Raw genomic sequence first — 15,272 nt, forward strand, 5'->3', positions numbered from 1 at the left:
TGAAAAATATTAGCAGTAAAGCTCCAGTCTGTTCTTGGAGTAGCAATTCCATTTGAAGTGCAGTGTTTTATTGAGGGACAAAAAAAAAAAAAAAAAAAAAAAAAAAAAAAAAAAAAAAAAAAGAAGAGCAGTTGAATGCCTTTGTGTTCCCAAGCATCTGATGACTCAGACAGAATAGCGTCTACATCTTACAGACACTGTGAGCCATCAAGCAGACATCAGGTCACAGTGTACAACAGTTTTCACCGTGCAAGCAGGTGTCACATTATCCACGAGTTCATATTAGTTCACAAACACTTAAAAACACTGGTTACTATTGATGTCTAGTAACTAGTTCCCAGAAATGTGCTAGATGGCAGGTGTACTTTTAAATTTTGTAACTGTTTAATGGAAATTCAGACGGTTTTACAGCGAGATAAAGATGATGTAGATGCAGAGCACGATGACATTTTCTGACAATTGTTCAGGAAATTAGGGTTCTTATATGTAATTGTAGTAATAACAGTAAACTGCAAGTGAAGGGGCAGAGAAAGGCCAGGTGTCGGAGCGCGGCGGTGCTCCGATGGCCCGCGGCGCTGAAAGGGCTGCGGGCGGGCTGCGCATATGCGGAGCACAACCGCGGGGAGCTGCGGCAGTGCCAGCATGGCACAGCCCCCTCCCGCCCTGGGCCGGCGGCCGAGCGATGCCCGCTCAGCCCCCCGCTGCCTGCTGAGGCTTTTACAACAGACAGTCCTCAGCGATGGGTGCTGAAACACAAAGCCAGGGCGGGACTCTCCGCCCCTGCACCTCGGGCTCACTAACTCTTCTGCCTCTCTGTGAAGGGAAGAAGAACTCGATCCTGCTGCAGAAGTTCCAGAAGGACCTCAACACCGGCGTCTTCAACAACCAGGAGAATGAGATCTTGAAGCAGATAGTGAAGCATGACAGGGAGATGGTGCAGACCATCGCCCCGGTGAGCCTGCAGCAGATGCCAGCCCTCAACGCCAGCACGTCGGCCTCGTCGTCGCGCGGCAGGACGCAGTCCCCTCCCGTGTACACCAGCAGCAGCCTCTCGCACACCAACCTGCACTCGCCCTCGCCCAGCACGCAGCCGCCCCAGCAGGCTGTCATCCTGTCACCCTGCTCCTACACCACGGCCGTCTGCAGCCCGCCGGTACAGAGCCCGCTGGCCGGCCGAACTTTCCAGTACGCCTCGCCGACCGCCTCGCAGCTCTCCCTCATGCAGCAGCAGCAGCAGCAGCAGCAGCAGCAGCAGCAGCAGCAGCAGCAGCAGCAGCAGCAGCAGCAGCAGCAGCAGCAGCAGCCGCAGGCGGCGCAGCAGCCGCCGGGAGCCGCGCAGAAGAACGAGGTGCACAAGAGCACTCAGGCTCTCCACAACACCAATCTGACGCGGGAGGTGCGGCCGCTCTCCGCCTCGCAGCCCTCCTTGCCTCACGAGATCTCCACCCTGATCGCCAGGCCTCACCCCACCGTGGGGGAGTCCCTCGCCTCCCTCCCGCAGCCCGCCCCGGGCCCCGGCGCGCCCCCGGCCGGCCGGGCCACGGTGCCCCAGCGGGTCTCGCTGTTCCGGCAGATGTCCTCGGGAGCCATCCCCCCGAACCGCGGAGCCGCGCCGTCCGCGGCTCCGCTGCAAAGGGATTCTTCCACAGTCTTAAGCACAGAGCCCGAGGGAGACAAACCGCGGTTCGCCTCAAACTTATGATCGCTGGTGACTGTGAGCAATAGACTTGCAACAAACCGAGCACCATCCCCCGAACTGTTTTAGCCTGTTTCCTAATGTGCCCCAGCAGTCTACTATCAGAAAAATAATTTAGACAGCTTTGCCCTATGTAACGAATGTAAAAGTTTTATATATATATATATATATATATATATATATAAAGGCAGTTAAAAAAACTTGTTTGAGTTCATGTCTTCCTTTATTGCAACTATTGCAAAAGATTAAAATTAGCACTAATATTACTTATTTTTAATGTGTTGACTTTAAAATCAGCCTAACAGATTTCTCTGTTTATGAGATTGGCTGTTTTTATGGGGAAATTGTCAACACAACGACAAACTTCAAACAAGTATATCTAAAAAAAGAAAAAAAAAGGAAAGAAAACCATCCATTTAACTAACATATAGCACTGACTGATATTCTGAAACCTTTGTTACTTCATTTATTGTGTATACGTTGTTAATTTCTCGTGAAGAATTCAGTTGTCATTTTACATTGCATTTCATATGTTAGCACCATCCATTGGAATTTAGATTGGAAGATAATTATATTGCAAACACCTGCAGTGTAAAGGGAGGCACTAGCACTCCTCCGGATAGGTTGTAACATCATGACATGTCAACCCTTCTGTTGTCTAAGAGAATTGGGTGGACTTTGATCTTCACACTGCTAAAGACTTTTCAAAGACTAAATATTTCCATTGTAAATAACTTTTTAGACCCAAGCATAAATAGATGCTGTGTGGTGTACCATTGCAAAGTCTTTGTTTAGGAATTTAGGTTCCGCTTTTCACTTCAAAATTTACAGTTTTAAAATTTGTTAAAGCTAAGTGCAACACAACTGTTAAATTGTAATGCAATGGCTTAAAACCTACAGTGTTACTTTTACATGCAATGTTTTATGCAAAATTGTACGCTTGATCCTGCAAACTGCTTGTACTTCACCAATACCATCACTTTTCTTCTTGCCCTCAATAGCATCTGAGAATATTCCATGCATGCTTTGGAAAAAAAAAAGACAATAAAAATAGGTTTGGTCAGTAGGAAAAGGCTTTACGGTATCTTAGAAAATAATAACAACTCATTAATTGTGTCTACCTTAAAATTCCTATAATGCTGACTTTGAATCTCTGGTTTAAGTCTAGAAGTGAGGTTTTTCATTAAAAGGATTATTTGTAAACCACAGCTTGATTTAGACTTTCAGGTGCTTTCTGTGTCTTCACTGTAGTTTTGTAGTTGACTGTGGTGTTAATTTACAAAAATAAATATAATATAGCATCAAGTCTGTCTGAAAATGCACGATTTGCTCTGTGTATATTGTAATTAAATGGTTAGTATATCCTAAGGCATGTAGTGTCAAACATAGCCCATAGGTATGAGGTTTATTATTTTTTATGTCTTCAAAACAGAAAGGAAATGGTGACAGAAAGCAGGGTTAAAGCATACTGTTTTGTGAACATTTTGTTTTGTTTGCTCAAACCTTCACATTATCTTATCCACTAAAAAAAAAAAAAAAAAGAAAAAAAAAATCATAATTGTTTGTGCCTGATTTGTCACATTAAATAGAGATTGAAACTAAATGTGTCATAATTTAACTCACTGAAAAATCAGCATTATGGATATGATACAAGCATATATTCTCTTCCTTAAAACCCAGCTGACTCTGTTAAGGAAATGGATGCAAAGGAGTTCTCCTCTTCCCATCAATGCTGAGTTTAACGATGCATGGAAAAATTAAATAACATCACAAACTACGTAATGCAGTGAATCCAGATGTACTTGAGAGCCAAGTAAATTCTCTAAAGCTAACAGAGCTTGAACCCGTGCTGCCTGTTGTTCCTTTTACTAAAGTGGTACATCAAATAAAATTTTTTAAAATCTTCCTTTTTTTTTTTTTTTTGCTGACTCACATTCACCAGTAAAGATCAATGTAATTAACCCACTAACATGCTGCTGCCATTAATTTAAGTGACCTGGAGTGGAAATGGGGAAATGATTGTTTAAAAAAGTGTCTCAAACATTATGGATACGCTGCAAGACCATTTATTTATGAGTACAATACCCCTTATATTATTTTAATGCTAACAAATTCTGTCAGTTAATTAAGATCATATACTGATCTTGAAAACTGTTTAAGGTTTACATTTAATAGGAGAAATGGGGTTAGTAGCAAAATATTTTTATATATATTTTTATTTTATTTTAAGCACTATGAAGAAATATTAATTCACATGGTCTTTCAGTGAAACCATAAATAATTTTTAATGACTTTGTAATAGAGTGGACAATATCTAGGATTTGTATGTTAATTTAAAAAAATGGTACAGGGTATAAAATTATATACGTAAATATATATATATGTATGTATGAATGTATATATACTTAGATTAAGAAACAAATGACTCACATTCCTGTAATATAAAGGCCCATTGCTAGTTTCAGAAGTGACCTATTTTCTCTGTACATAAGTAGGCCCATAAGTATGAAATCTCACATCTGTACAAGATGAAATGTATTAATGAAAAAGGTTGGATCTTACTGCTGCTGGGAAGACTATAGATCTGGTTCTTACAATAATTGTATGATCAGGGATGAGTTAGATTTTTTTTGTCTTTGCTCAAAGCCATAAATAAATATAAAAGATTATTAATAAATTGAAGAAAATAAATAAAACCATGATTTTTTTTCCTTCCAATATCTGTGTAACTGAGACAAGTTTTGCTTTACCATAAAAGAAGAACTATTTGCTTATCTCTTTTCTTTATTTTGTGCCCAAAAGTGATATGCACTGAGTATGGGAAGGTGGAGAAAAAGCTGCCTGAGTAATTCTGTGCATTCCTGAAATAAGAAGGCTTAAAAATTCAAGGATACTATGTGATTTACACAAGCAGTTCCTAAGATGTGCTTCCTCTGCAGATTAAAGAAATTTCTTTTCCAAAAAAATTCTCATATAAGCTATTACCATTTATCAGAAATATATCATGACTGCAAATATTTGAAAGTTAAGCTTGTTTTTATATATTAAATATCCTGGGGGAGAATTGCAAATAGTTGTTAGTGTAACTTAAGGAAAATGTATTCTACCATATTTTCACTTTATCTTACTGTGTGTGCCAATCCCAGATGATGTACCTCTGAACTTATGTATAAGAGTTGAGATTTCAAGGCATCATTGACATGGAAGTAATGTTAATTAATAGCATTTTAGGTCGTTGTAAATTAAAAAGCACAGTCCATTCAAATCAATAGCACATTGTGTGTTTTACATTACCTTCAGTAGGATCAATAGAATCCTAAATTGATACACTGATTTTAAGCAAGCATGGGTAGTCGCAATTTAAATTTGCACTGTAAAGTGTATTGTGAATTCCTTTCACTAGTATTTCTTCTTTTTTTTTTTATTTATTTTGCATTGCTAAGATATAGCTCTATTCTAGTGGTAGGCAATGAAGTGATTTTCAAAAACACCAGCTTTGAACCAGAAGAATTTTGTTAAGCAGTAAAATGTAGTTCTCCTGTCTCCATTTGACCACTTCACAGAGTATACATTGCTGTCTGGCCCAGTCTTATTATTTCATACATGTTTGTATCCAGAACCAAATAAAACAAAGGGTTGTTTTTAAGTGGTATTTCATATCACTATACGTGATACTGATGTGTATTTACATACTAATTTATATATTTTTAGAATCTCTTAATTTCTAATATATCTATCTATCTCAGCCTACTTCCTACCTTCCCTTGGAACTGGAACCAAAGTAAATTTTATTCTGAATAGCAAACTTTCATGCCTTGGTGGATGTCATTAAGAGGTAAACTTAATAGTTCTGTTTTCAAAATTTGAGTTCTCACACTGACTTCAGTATTTCTATACAGGTGCATTCTTTTCTACTGTATAACTGACATTGCTCAGTGAAGAAAAAAAACATTTTATTTGAAAAACAAGATGGTAAACTCTTAAATTAATCTGAAATTCAACTGCTCTGGGAATACTCAGTGACAGTAATTTCTGCTGTTCAAAAGTCCTCTGTTGACAAAAAAAAAATTGCTACACTATAGGAACAGAAAGTGTTTCTTTATAAATCATAGGTCTGAGCTACAAGCATTACTCTATTAGAATTGGGTGTGCAGATTTATTTCTTAGTGGTTTGGATTTTCTTTCTTTTTTTTTTTTTTTTTTTTTTTTTTTTTTCTGAAAAAGGGGCTGTAAGAGCATTAATACTGTCCTAGACTATGTCCTAAGAGAAATACATGCTGTGAATTTTGAATTTATAGATTTTTTCACAACAATCAGTACCCAGTGTTTACATACTTAGCCCTGTGAATCATCATTTTGATCATCTTAACATCACAAAATCTGCAATGTTCTGTGGGTGGTACATGGAGTATGACCACTATTCATGCTTAAACACCTTTTCTTCAGAAAGCCAAATATGTGCAGTCTGTTTCCTGTTTTCACTGCAGTGTAGAGGTTTTAAGTAGAGATCTGGTTTTGAAATTTTAAAAGTTCCTGTGTATCAGAGAACAATAACTGCAGATTTCAGTTTTTATGTGGGCAGTTAGGCATTTTGGGTTCCCAGGCCAGGCTGTTCTTGAATTTGATTTTTTATTTCTTTGCAAAGTCAACATTAATGATGGGTTTGCTGTGTTTGTTACACCAAATGTGCAATCTGTATTTTTGAGGAGAGGCCTGCAGTCTTTTATAGCATTTAATTATTTCTAAGTGCTGGAAGATTTACATCTAATTATATTAATTCCTCTACTTCATCTAAGAGGCAATGTGAGCAGTAACTGTTGCCAGGTCATTGTCCACTGCAACAGGAAATCTAGGTAAAGCGAGAAGATGGACAGCAGTATTAGATGTGGTCTTACAAAGAATCAGAAATATTCCCAAATATGAACCAGATTGATCAATTTGCATCTGAACCTTCTATGATAAAGTAGATTATATTGCAATTGCAGACTTCCTTTTTTTAAAATCTGCTAGTCAATATCCGTTTTGTCTGTAATGTGTCTTCATCCTCTGCTATGTCGTCTTGGCAACAGAAATATGTACCAATATTTGTAGATGGTGTGTCTCAACTGCATTTCAGGTTAGCCGATACCTGCATGTTAAATATCAAGAAAGGTTAAGAAATCTGGGGTTTAAAAAAAAAAAAAAAAAAAACAAACATTAAAAATGGCAAAAAACAACTAGACATGATAAAGGAAATGCATGTGTGCGTTTTACCAACTGGTATTATACTGATGCCCCCCAATCAGGAAGGACTCAAGTACATTCACTGATTCATTTGGATATCACAGATAGTAGGCTCTTGGCAGAAATTATAAATACTGTGGAAATATTCTAGAGAATGATTTTGACATCTCCTTTGTTTTCTCCGATAGCAAGAAGTTGTTCATCAGATCCACCAGACAGATAAGAATACAGGTGGTGTAGTTCAAGGCTGTTGCTTTTGTTCATGTCTTTTTTGCAAGACAAAAAGATGTGGACACAATTCAGAGCTGCTAGTGAAAACCTTGACTGAATTAATGCAGACAGAGAAATTATAAGAGTGTATGCTAATCTTAGTACATAACATCAGAAAACAAGCCTTCAGACAATCAAAAAAAATGCATTTTTTCACCACTGCATACATGACTTAAGGTGGTGTGTGTCCCTAAACACTGTGTAATCTGTCTTTGGGTTAGATCAAAGATAACTTCTGAGCCAGAAATTAGAAACTGCATCTTTACACTTTTAATCTCCCATTTTGTTTGTACACATTTTAATGTTCCAGAATAAGAAATCCAAGCACAACAACAAAAAGAGGACATTACAAATCCCTAAGGTTTTGATCCTCTATAAATAAGCATTCCAACTGGTTTTCTGTTTTCTGTGAGAGCTGTATTAATCATAATGAAAGTATTTCACATATGTCATCTCCTAGATTTAGAGTTTGGGAAAATGAATACTATATATCTGTTGGTTTTCTTGCCCAGTTCTATGGCAGTGAAGTGTTCTGTGAGAGAAGTCATGTTTTTAACAAGTCTTCTGTCATTGTTTTAACAGCTTGCTAAGAAAAAGAAAGTTGGCATTGTTAATAAGTGGCAAAAACTGACATATCTGGGGTAAACTTCCATAGTGTAAGCACTGTTATTACAGCAGACAACACTTAGCAAATAGTACCATATGTCATGGTCCTGGTTACACTGGCTATTTCAAGTCCATGATTTTTAATGAGGTCACATATTGTTTATTGCTGCACTCTGTTTGGGTCACTTTTTGCTCTCTTATCCTGTCTCTAGAAGAGTTTTTTCATCATTTCAGCTGTGATAGGTGAAAAAAATTCATTGCATCAAGTGGAATGATTGTTCTCCAGCATTTTTTTTCCTTTTTTTCTCATGTGTTTGGAGAAGGTTCTCAGTAGTAATGTGAAATACTGATGTCATTGCCCAAGTGCAATGAAAAGAGCAAAAGTGACAATAACAATGAGTAGATGAAAGGCAAAGAGAATTGCCAGAGGCAGAAGAAAATTATTTCCTTGAAATAAGGTGTTTGTGCTGAGATTCCCTGAAGGACCTGAAAAGGATACAGGAGCAAAGAGGACAACATGTCATGTCCTATTTAAGGCTGCCAAGCAGCTCTGTCATGAGGGTAGCAATAAAGCAGGAAGAGCAAGAGAAATCAATCTCTTGTTTCTGCCACAAATACTGGACTTCCTTTAGGTAATTCATTTTGTTTATTTTGGGTACTGAAAATTGATAGACTCACTTTGCTGGTTCCTTCTGTTGATATCAGAGATGGGCCTGCTAGAAGAAGGATGTAAGAGAGATGATCAAGAACAGCACAAAACTGCTGGGTATTTTGGGCATTTTATGTTCACTGATATCATGAATCCTTGTTGCACCTTTTCTACATAGAAAAATGCTGTAGTATTCTTTTTTCTTTTTACAATAGCATTGCTATTGCACTATACTCTGTGTATAACAATTATAGGCAGAAACAAGTTTAATGTGCATCAGTCCAAATTACTGAGATGAAAACCCCAAAAAAATACTCCTGGTCAGGGCTTGCTGGAGGCTGGGACACAGCATAAGTAGCATATGAGATTTCCAATGAAGTTATTTCCAAATATTTATTCTAATTTAGGTCCTACACATCACCCTATCATCTCTTTTTTTTTTTTTTTTTTGTTTTGTTTTGTTTTTTTTTTTTTTTTTTTTTTTTGTTTTGTTTTTTTTTGTTTTTGTTTTTTGGGGTTTTTTGGGTTTTTTTTTTTGGTTTTTTTTTTTTTTTTTTTTTTTTTTTGTTTGTTTTTGTTTTTGTTTTTGTTTTTTTGTTTTGCATATCCTGTAAGTCATTTGTTGGCTTCTGGGAGTGAAGCCAGAACATCACTGTAGTAATGGTGAAAGTCAACAAATCATGACAGTGCCCCAGAAAACTGTGATAAAACTGTCTTTGGCAAACAGAGACTATAATCAGGAAAGGCTACTTGTTTGTTTCATAGTATGTCCTGCAAATATTAAAGATAGCCATTCATTATTTTGAAATTCATCTAGAATAAAATAACTAGAATATGATTGAATTCTATCTATTTACACATTAAGTTTTAATACAATAGTTGGGGAAAAGCAAGCTCATCACAGATAATAACATCAAATCTAGGATAAATAGATAGTGACTACAGTGACTACACCTAACACCCTACAACAAATGAGTTTTGGGAGGAAAAGAGATGTCACTCATTCAACCATTAACATCTAAGAACACTCATACAAACTGCATTTTTTGATGGAACATCTTAACTCAATAGGCCTCATGTAAATTAATTGAAATTTTATTGATACTAGCACTTTGAATATATGCCCTTACAGCAAAATGATGGAAAGCTATTCAGTAATGTATAAATATATATATTAATCAAACCAAATTGAATAGAACAAAGCTATTCTTAGTTATCTACAGTTATCTACATATATCTACATATATCTAAATCTTGTGCATGGGCTTTTATGCAGCTAACAGTAAAACCCAACCTTCCATACCTTGAATCCAAAGACTGCACCTTGAATATTAAGTTTACAGCCATCTGTAGTCTCCAGCCATTGCTAAGTGCATGCAATACCATCAGTGGCTGATGGGATGTTTTTTCAGCCAGCAGAAGAATGCTATAGTCAAAACTATTCCTTTTAAACTTTCAGTGCAGGGAAATTTAGCTGAAAATATTTCCTAATCTTAAACTGTTAATCAGTTATAAAAATACTAAAAATAATACTTTAGACATTTTATTTTCAATTTTTTTTTCCAGCAAGTAGAACCCTAATTTGATAATATATTAGATTTATACTGTATACTAAGATTAAGGTTATGTTACTAGGAATAAGTTTTGATTATTACTGTAATTTCTTATATTTTATGGTGACATTAGAGAATAGTGTTGGAGTACAAGAAAAAAATCCTAATGCAATAGAATTGAACAGAGAAATTTCTTTAACGGCTGGAGTAAAGAAATCTCACACTGTACAAAGTGCTATGAACAAATTCTTCAGCTCTGTTCCCCAAGTCTCATGGCAGTACCAGCATTCAGTTTTGGTGCATCTCTTCTGCTCAGGGTTATTCATTTAGCAGTTCATTCACTGACCTTTTTTTCTAGTCTTCCCTAGTCCAGCTTGAATTTTTACTCCTTTTCTGGGGGACAAACAGACCATTTACCACCATTGCTTGTGTTTTAAGGCAGTTCAAATGATGTGTATAACCATTTGCATGGGATGCATGGGACTTGTCAGTCCAGCTGACAAGTCAGTAATTAGCAGTATCCCTCTGGGACCACTGTTCAGGCCAATAACTTTATAGGTCTGATGGTGGGACAAAGTGCACTTTCTGCAAATTTGCTAGCACTCCACAGTTGACAGGGAGCAGGGTGGACAAGAAGTTAATGACGGAGGACAAGCGCATTCAGTGGGTCCTCAGCAGGCTGGACAAATGGGCTGACATCTCATGAAGGTCAAAAAAGCAAGTTCAAAGTCTTGCAACTGGTATGGAATAATGCTATTCAGCATTACAGTCTGAGGGATGTTTATGTAGAAAACAATTTTGCAGAAGAGCTGGGGACATGACAAGTCCTGTGGATGATAATATGATCTTGAGCCAAGGTTCTGGTCTGGCAGCAAAGGCAGCACTTGACATGCTTGGCTGTATTAGCAAGGTGCAGCCAGCAGGCTGAGGGAAGTGATCTTTTCCCTCAATGTAGCACTTATGGGACTAAACCAGGGGTATTGTGTCCAGTTTGGGGCTCCCCACTGGAGGAAAGACATTGAACAATGGAGCAAGTCCAGCAAAGGACACACAAGATATCCAGGGTGATGGACAAGGAGAGGTTGAAGAAGCTGAGCTTGTTTAGCCTAAAGATGAAGTGGATGGGCCTTGGGGAGGCCATATTCCTGTCTGTGAATACCTGATCAGAGGATACGGATATGCTGCAAACACATCCGCAGACTCTTCTTGCCGATGCAAGCAGTAGGTTGAAAGGTGATGAACCTAAGTTGGAACAGATGAATTTCCAAATAGATGTAAAGGAGAAATGTTTTTTACTAATAGGGCGCACAATTACTGGAAAACAAGCTGAGTGAGGCTGTTACATCACCATCCTTGCAGGTGTACAAGACTAAGCTGAGCACTGCCCCAAGGAACCTGATCTAACTAGACCTGTCTTGAACCTGTATTGGATAGACTCCAGAGATCACTCCCAACTTACATTTTCCTATGATTTTGTGATGGTAATGTCACCATCTGTGCTCACCACTCCTGCCCTCTCAGCACCGGCCAGGTTGTCTGAACAAGCTTGCATCCTTATGTCACTGTCGTGCTTTGACATGGAAGTGAATTTTTTCCAGGAAGTTGGGTCAAACCAATCAGTGGTCAAGTTTGGATATTGGCACCTGGAGTGACCACTGAAAGTATAGACACGCCTCTGAGAACACAGGGGGTTAAAAGCAAGAACTCCCAAGGGAACTGTCTCTTTTAGTTCCGGTCGTCAGAGAGTGCAGACTCTCCCCCCCCCACCCCAGCCTTAGGCTGGGTGGGGGAGGGGAAGCCACGCGGCCTTGTCCAGGTAGGCCGAGGGGCTGAGGGTCTGGAACCGAGCCAGCTCCTGTGGACGGAAGGGTGGAGAAAAGCAGAGATGCCTTTGCCCCCCCCCCCCACCCAAAGAGGGAAAGAGACAGAGAGCCTGGCGGCACCTGGAAATTTGCCGGCAGAGGAGAAGGAGAAGGCGGGGGGGGGGGGGGGGGGATGGCCAGCGTAGGAGGCAGAACACCGGACCGAGATATCAGCCGTCCAAGGAGTCTGAACGTTTAACCCTTTCCAGGAAATGAGGGCTTTTTAAAAATATTACTCCTCCTTGATTTGTAGTGGAAGAGAGATAGTCCGGGACTTGAGATGTTAGAAGAAGAAATATTTAAGTGGGAAGAGATGATGAAGTAGCTTTTGGCTGGACTTTTCTTGTTAGCCATAGACTGAACCAAAATCTCCTGCAATAGAGACTGGATTTTAGGAGGATGCAGTAGTGACCCAGGGAGACCTGTTTCAGCTTTGAACAGCACAAGAATGGCGAGAAACGAAGAAAGCTGAAGAGGGAATGGTGATACCCTCTGTCTTCAGGAAGAAGATGAGTCCTGTTTTTGGACCCCTCAGCCCCAGGGGAAGATGGGGGGGACTGTAGTCCCAAGATGAGAAGCTGAACTGTTGTATTTTTGGGTCCTTAGCAAAGCATCCTTAAAGGAGCCCTATGAGCAGTCTGTCCATGCACAGTGGTGAGAGCACTGTGACATGGAATGGAGAGTGTCACACTAGCAGATTTTTTTTCCCGGGCGGTTGCCATGTGTGACAGGGAAACACAGAGGGACAGCTGTGTTTCCTGGGGGGTCTGTGGTGTAAGAGAGACTTTTCTCTCCCTTGATAGTTTAAGCATAGATTACCTGAAGGGTAGTAATTTGATCAAGAATCCTGGGTGATGTTTCATGGCTGGGTGTTTTTGGAATTGAGAGGAGGAGGGGTGGTTTAAAAGGTCTTCATCCTGGATTTAGTTTATGTGTTTTCTGTATTAGTAGTAGTTTAATAAAGTTTTTTTCCTTTGTTATTAAGCTTGAGCCTGCTCTGCTCTGGTCCTGATAACATCTCACAGCATTTATTTAGAAAAAGTACATTTTCATAAGGACGCTGGCATTGCGCCAGTGTCCAACCATGACAGTCACAAAGTCAAAGCCACTGCTACTTTGTTGTTAATATGGAGACCTTTTCTAGCTTGGGCATTGTAGAGCAGCCCTTGTACAAGATGCCTTAGTGAAGTTCCCTGGAATCACTCCTCGAGTTAAAAAAATGAGGGAAGGAGAAGAACACAGAAGAGTGGGGGAAAGTAGTGAAATGTCCCAGGTAATACAGTGTCCTTCGTGTTGGAAAATTCTTAAGTAAAACTGCCTATTTTTTTCCTCAGGCCGTCTTATTTCTGCATGCACTCGAACCTCTTCTATTCACTCAGCTGACAAGTATTTTTACTATCTCTCACTTAACACTATGGTGCCAGCAGGCTAGGCTGTGTTCCCTTCTGTCTCTTGCTATAAACTGGAACAAAAACTGTCTGCAAACTTGTAGTTATACAGCCAAAACTCAGTCTTCATTTGTGGCAGAGGTGCCACAGGTAATATCACAAAACGTGATAGAAGCATCTTGCTTATGCTTCTGTGTGGATTATAGCCCAGCATCCTCATCTGTAATACAGAAACCAGGGTATATTTTTTTTGTATTTATTATCTCCACAGATAAGCTGACCATAGCCTTGCATATTTCCTCTGCATTGAGGGAAATTAAATATTCTATTTAACTACAAATCAAACTGATTTTGTGTGTGTGCAGTGATTTTTATGGACCAATAATACTGCAAAATAATTGAAATAGGAAGAACTCATACCTGCAAAAGCTGGTATGTGAGAAGACAGTCATTCATGTGTTTCTTTCCAGACATGTTGGATTGTGTGACAGCCATTGCTGTCATTCAAGAAGTCATTTCAATTAGACTTCAAAAAGATGGTTATCAACTTTGTTTAATTTTTGAGGTTAGAAGGTGCTTTCTGGTTGAAATCTGAGCAGTACAGGGGCTTCTCTGGCTTTGTTGGCTCAGTGACATTCTAAAGGTTTCTACAAACCAAAGTTGCATGCTGAGATTGTTTTATTATTTCAGGTGACAGACTCCAGGCTTTTTGAAACATCCCATTCTTAGACCCTACATCTAGAAGTAAGCTAAAAGCCCCAGAGAGGAGTTACAGTTCAATGCAGTTGAAGTCTGCTCTTAATAATATCTTATTTAATTTGGATTTTAAATGTTAGCCTGAAGCAGTGGTATACTGCATATTGCTGCAATTTAATTATTTTTAATATTATTATTTATCTCAGAGTTGGGGTAGGCTCTCCATGTGTGTCAAATTGAGTTATAGTGTTTTTCAGGTACATGCTGCAAAATTCAAATCTTTGTGCTCCTTTAGTTACTGAGCAGATAACCATGGTAACCATATTACCATTTTAACTCTGCTCATCAGTTAATCTAAGTAGCCGGGTGAGGTGCTCAACTACCATTCAGAGTCAGCTCTGAATCATTATACTATGAGTATAGTTTTCTGCAAGTAGTCGGTATTACAAGAAACTTCTACTTTCCTTTTGGCTTACCTATCATACTCAGAAATATGTATTCAAATAAATCATCTTCCTGAGGATGATGCATAAGCCAAAGGAAGACAGTGGAATATTCTTTTCCCAAAGGAAGCCTTCTGGCCATATTTCTGGAGGCGAAAAAAAACAAGTTCTGCTTTGAACAAATGTGATTTACAGCCTTTGAGACACATAAGATGCAGAGCCCTAAACAGGTGAGTTTTTACAGTCATTTTTGCAAGAATGATGTTTGTTCCCACATTGTTGCATCTTGGATTGTGTGGAACCTGTATATGTCATACAGCGTAAAAAATTGTAAAGTGCTGCATTGCACTCTGTGCCCCCCCCATAGACATTCCTGATTTTGTAGAATACACAGTGGTCCTTTATTCCTTGCAACAAAAAATGTAAGGAAGTCTGAAATCTGAAATAGCAATTTATATATCTGCCACTGCCACTCTCTTATTTAAAATTTCTTTTCCATGCTTCCTTGGCCTCTCATCCTTGCATTCATTTCTGTCTCCATTATAAAAAAAGTCCTCTTTTATTAATGTTAATTACTTTTTTTTAAATCCCTGCTTTTTTATCAACTTATCTTAACAGTTAATGATGATTTACTTTACTTATGCTAGCCTTACATCTAAAAGATGTAAAGATAATTTACAAGTACTCCTAATTAATTAAAGTGTAAAGTCAATCTGGCAATTTTGTTTATTGCCATAAGCTTTACTGATGCTACTTAGCCTTAAATACATTGCCGAATGACTGGTGCTGGAACCAAGACATCTTAATAGCTCTGCTGGCCCATGTGCAGATGAGCAGTGTCTATACCCAAATTCCAGAACAAAATCCAATTGTATTAATTGATGAT

General features: G+C 38.7%; 1 protein-coding gene across 1 annotated transcript in view; it reads left to right on the forward strand.

Annotated features, from left to right (window-relative positions):
* HCN1 (hyperpolarization activated cyclic nucleotide gated potassium channel 1) overlaps positions 1-5,040 on the forward strand; it is a 193,712-nt gene extending 188,672 nt beyond the window's left edge. The window contains exon 8 of the mRNA XM_053932652.1: positions 822-5,040. Within this exon, the coding sequence (XP_053788627.1) occupies positions 822-1,702 (881 nt within the window). The 3' untranslated portion in view covers positions 1,703-5,040. The remainder of the gene's footprint in view (positions 1-821) is intronic.
* The last annotated feature ends 10,232 nt before the right edge of the window (positions 5,041-15,272 follow it).

Source organism: Vidua chalybeata, chromosome Z (genome assembly GCF_026979565.1).
Source record: "Vidua chalybeata isolate OUT-0048 chromosome Z, bVidCha1 merged haplotype, whole genome shotgun sequence".
In the NCBI taxonomy this organism is placed as follows: domain Eukaryota; kingdom Metazoa; phylum Chordata; class Aves; order Passeriformes; family Viduidae; genus Vidua; species Vidua chalybeata.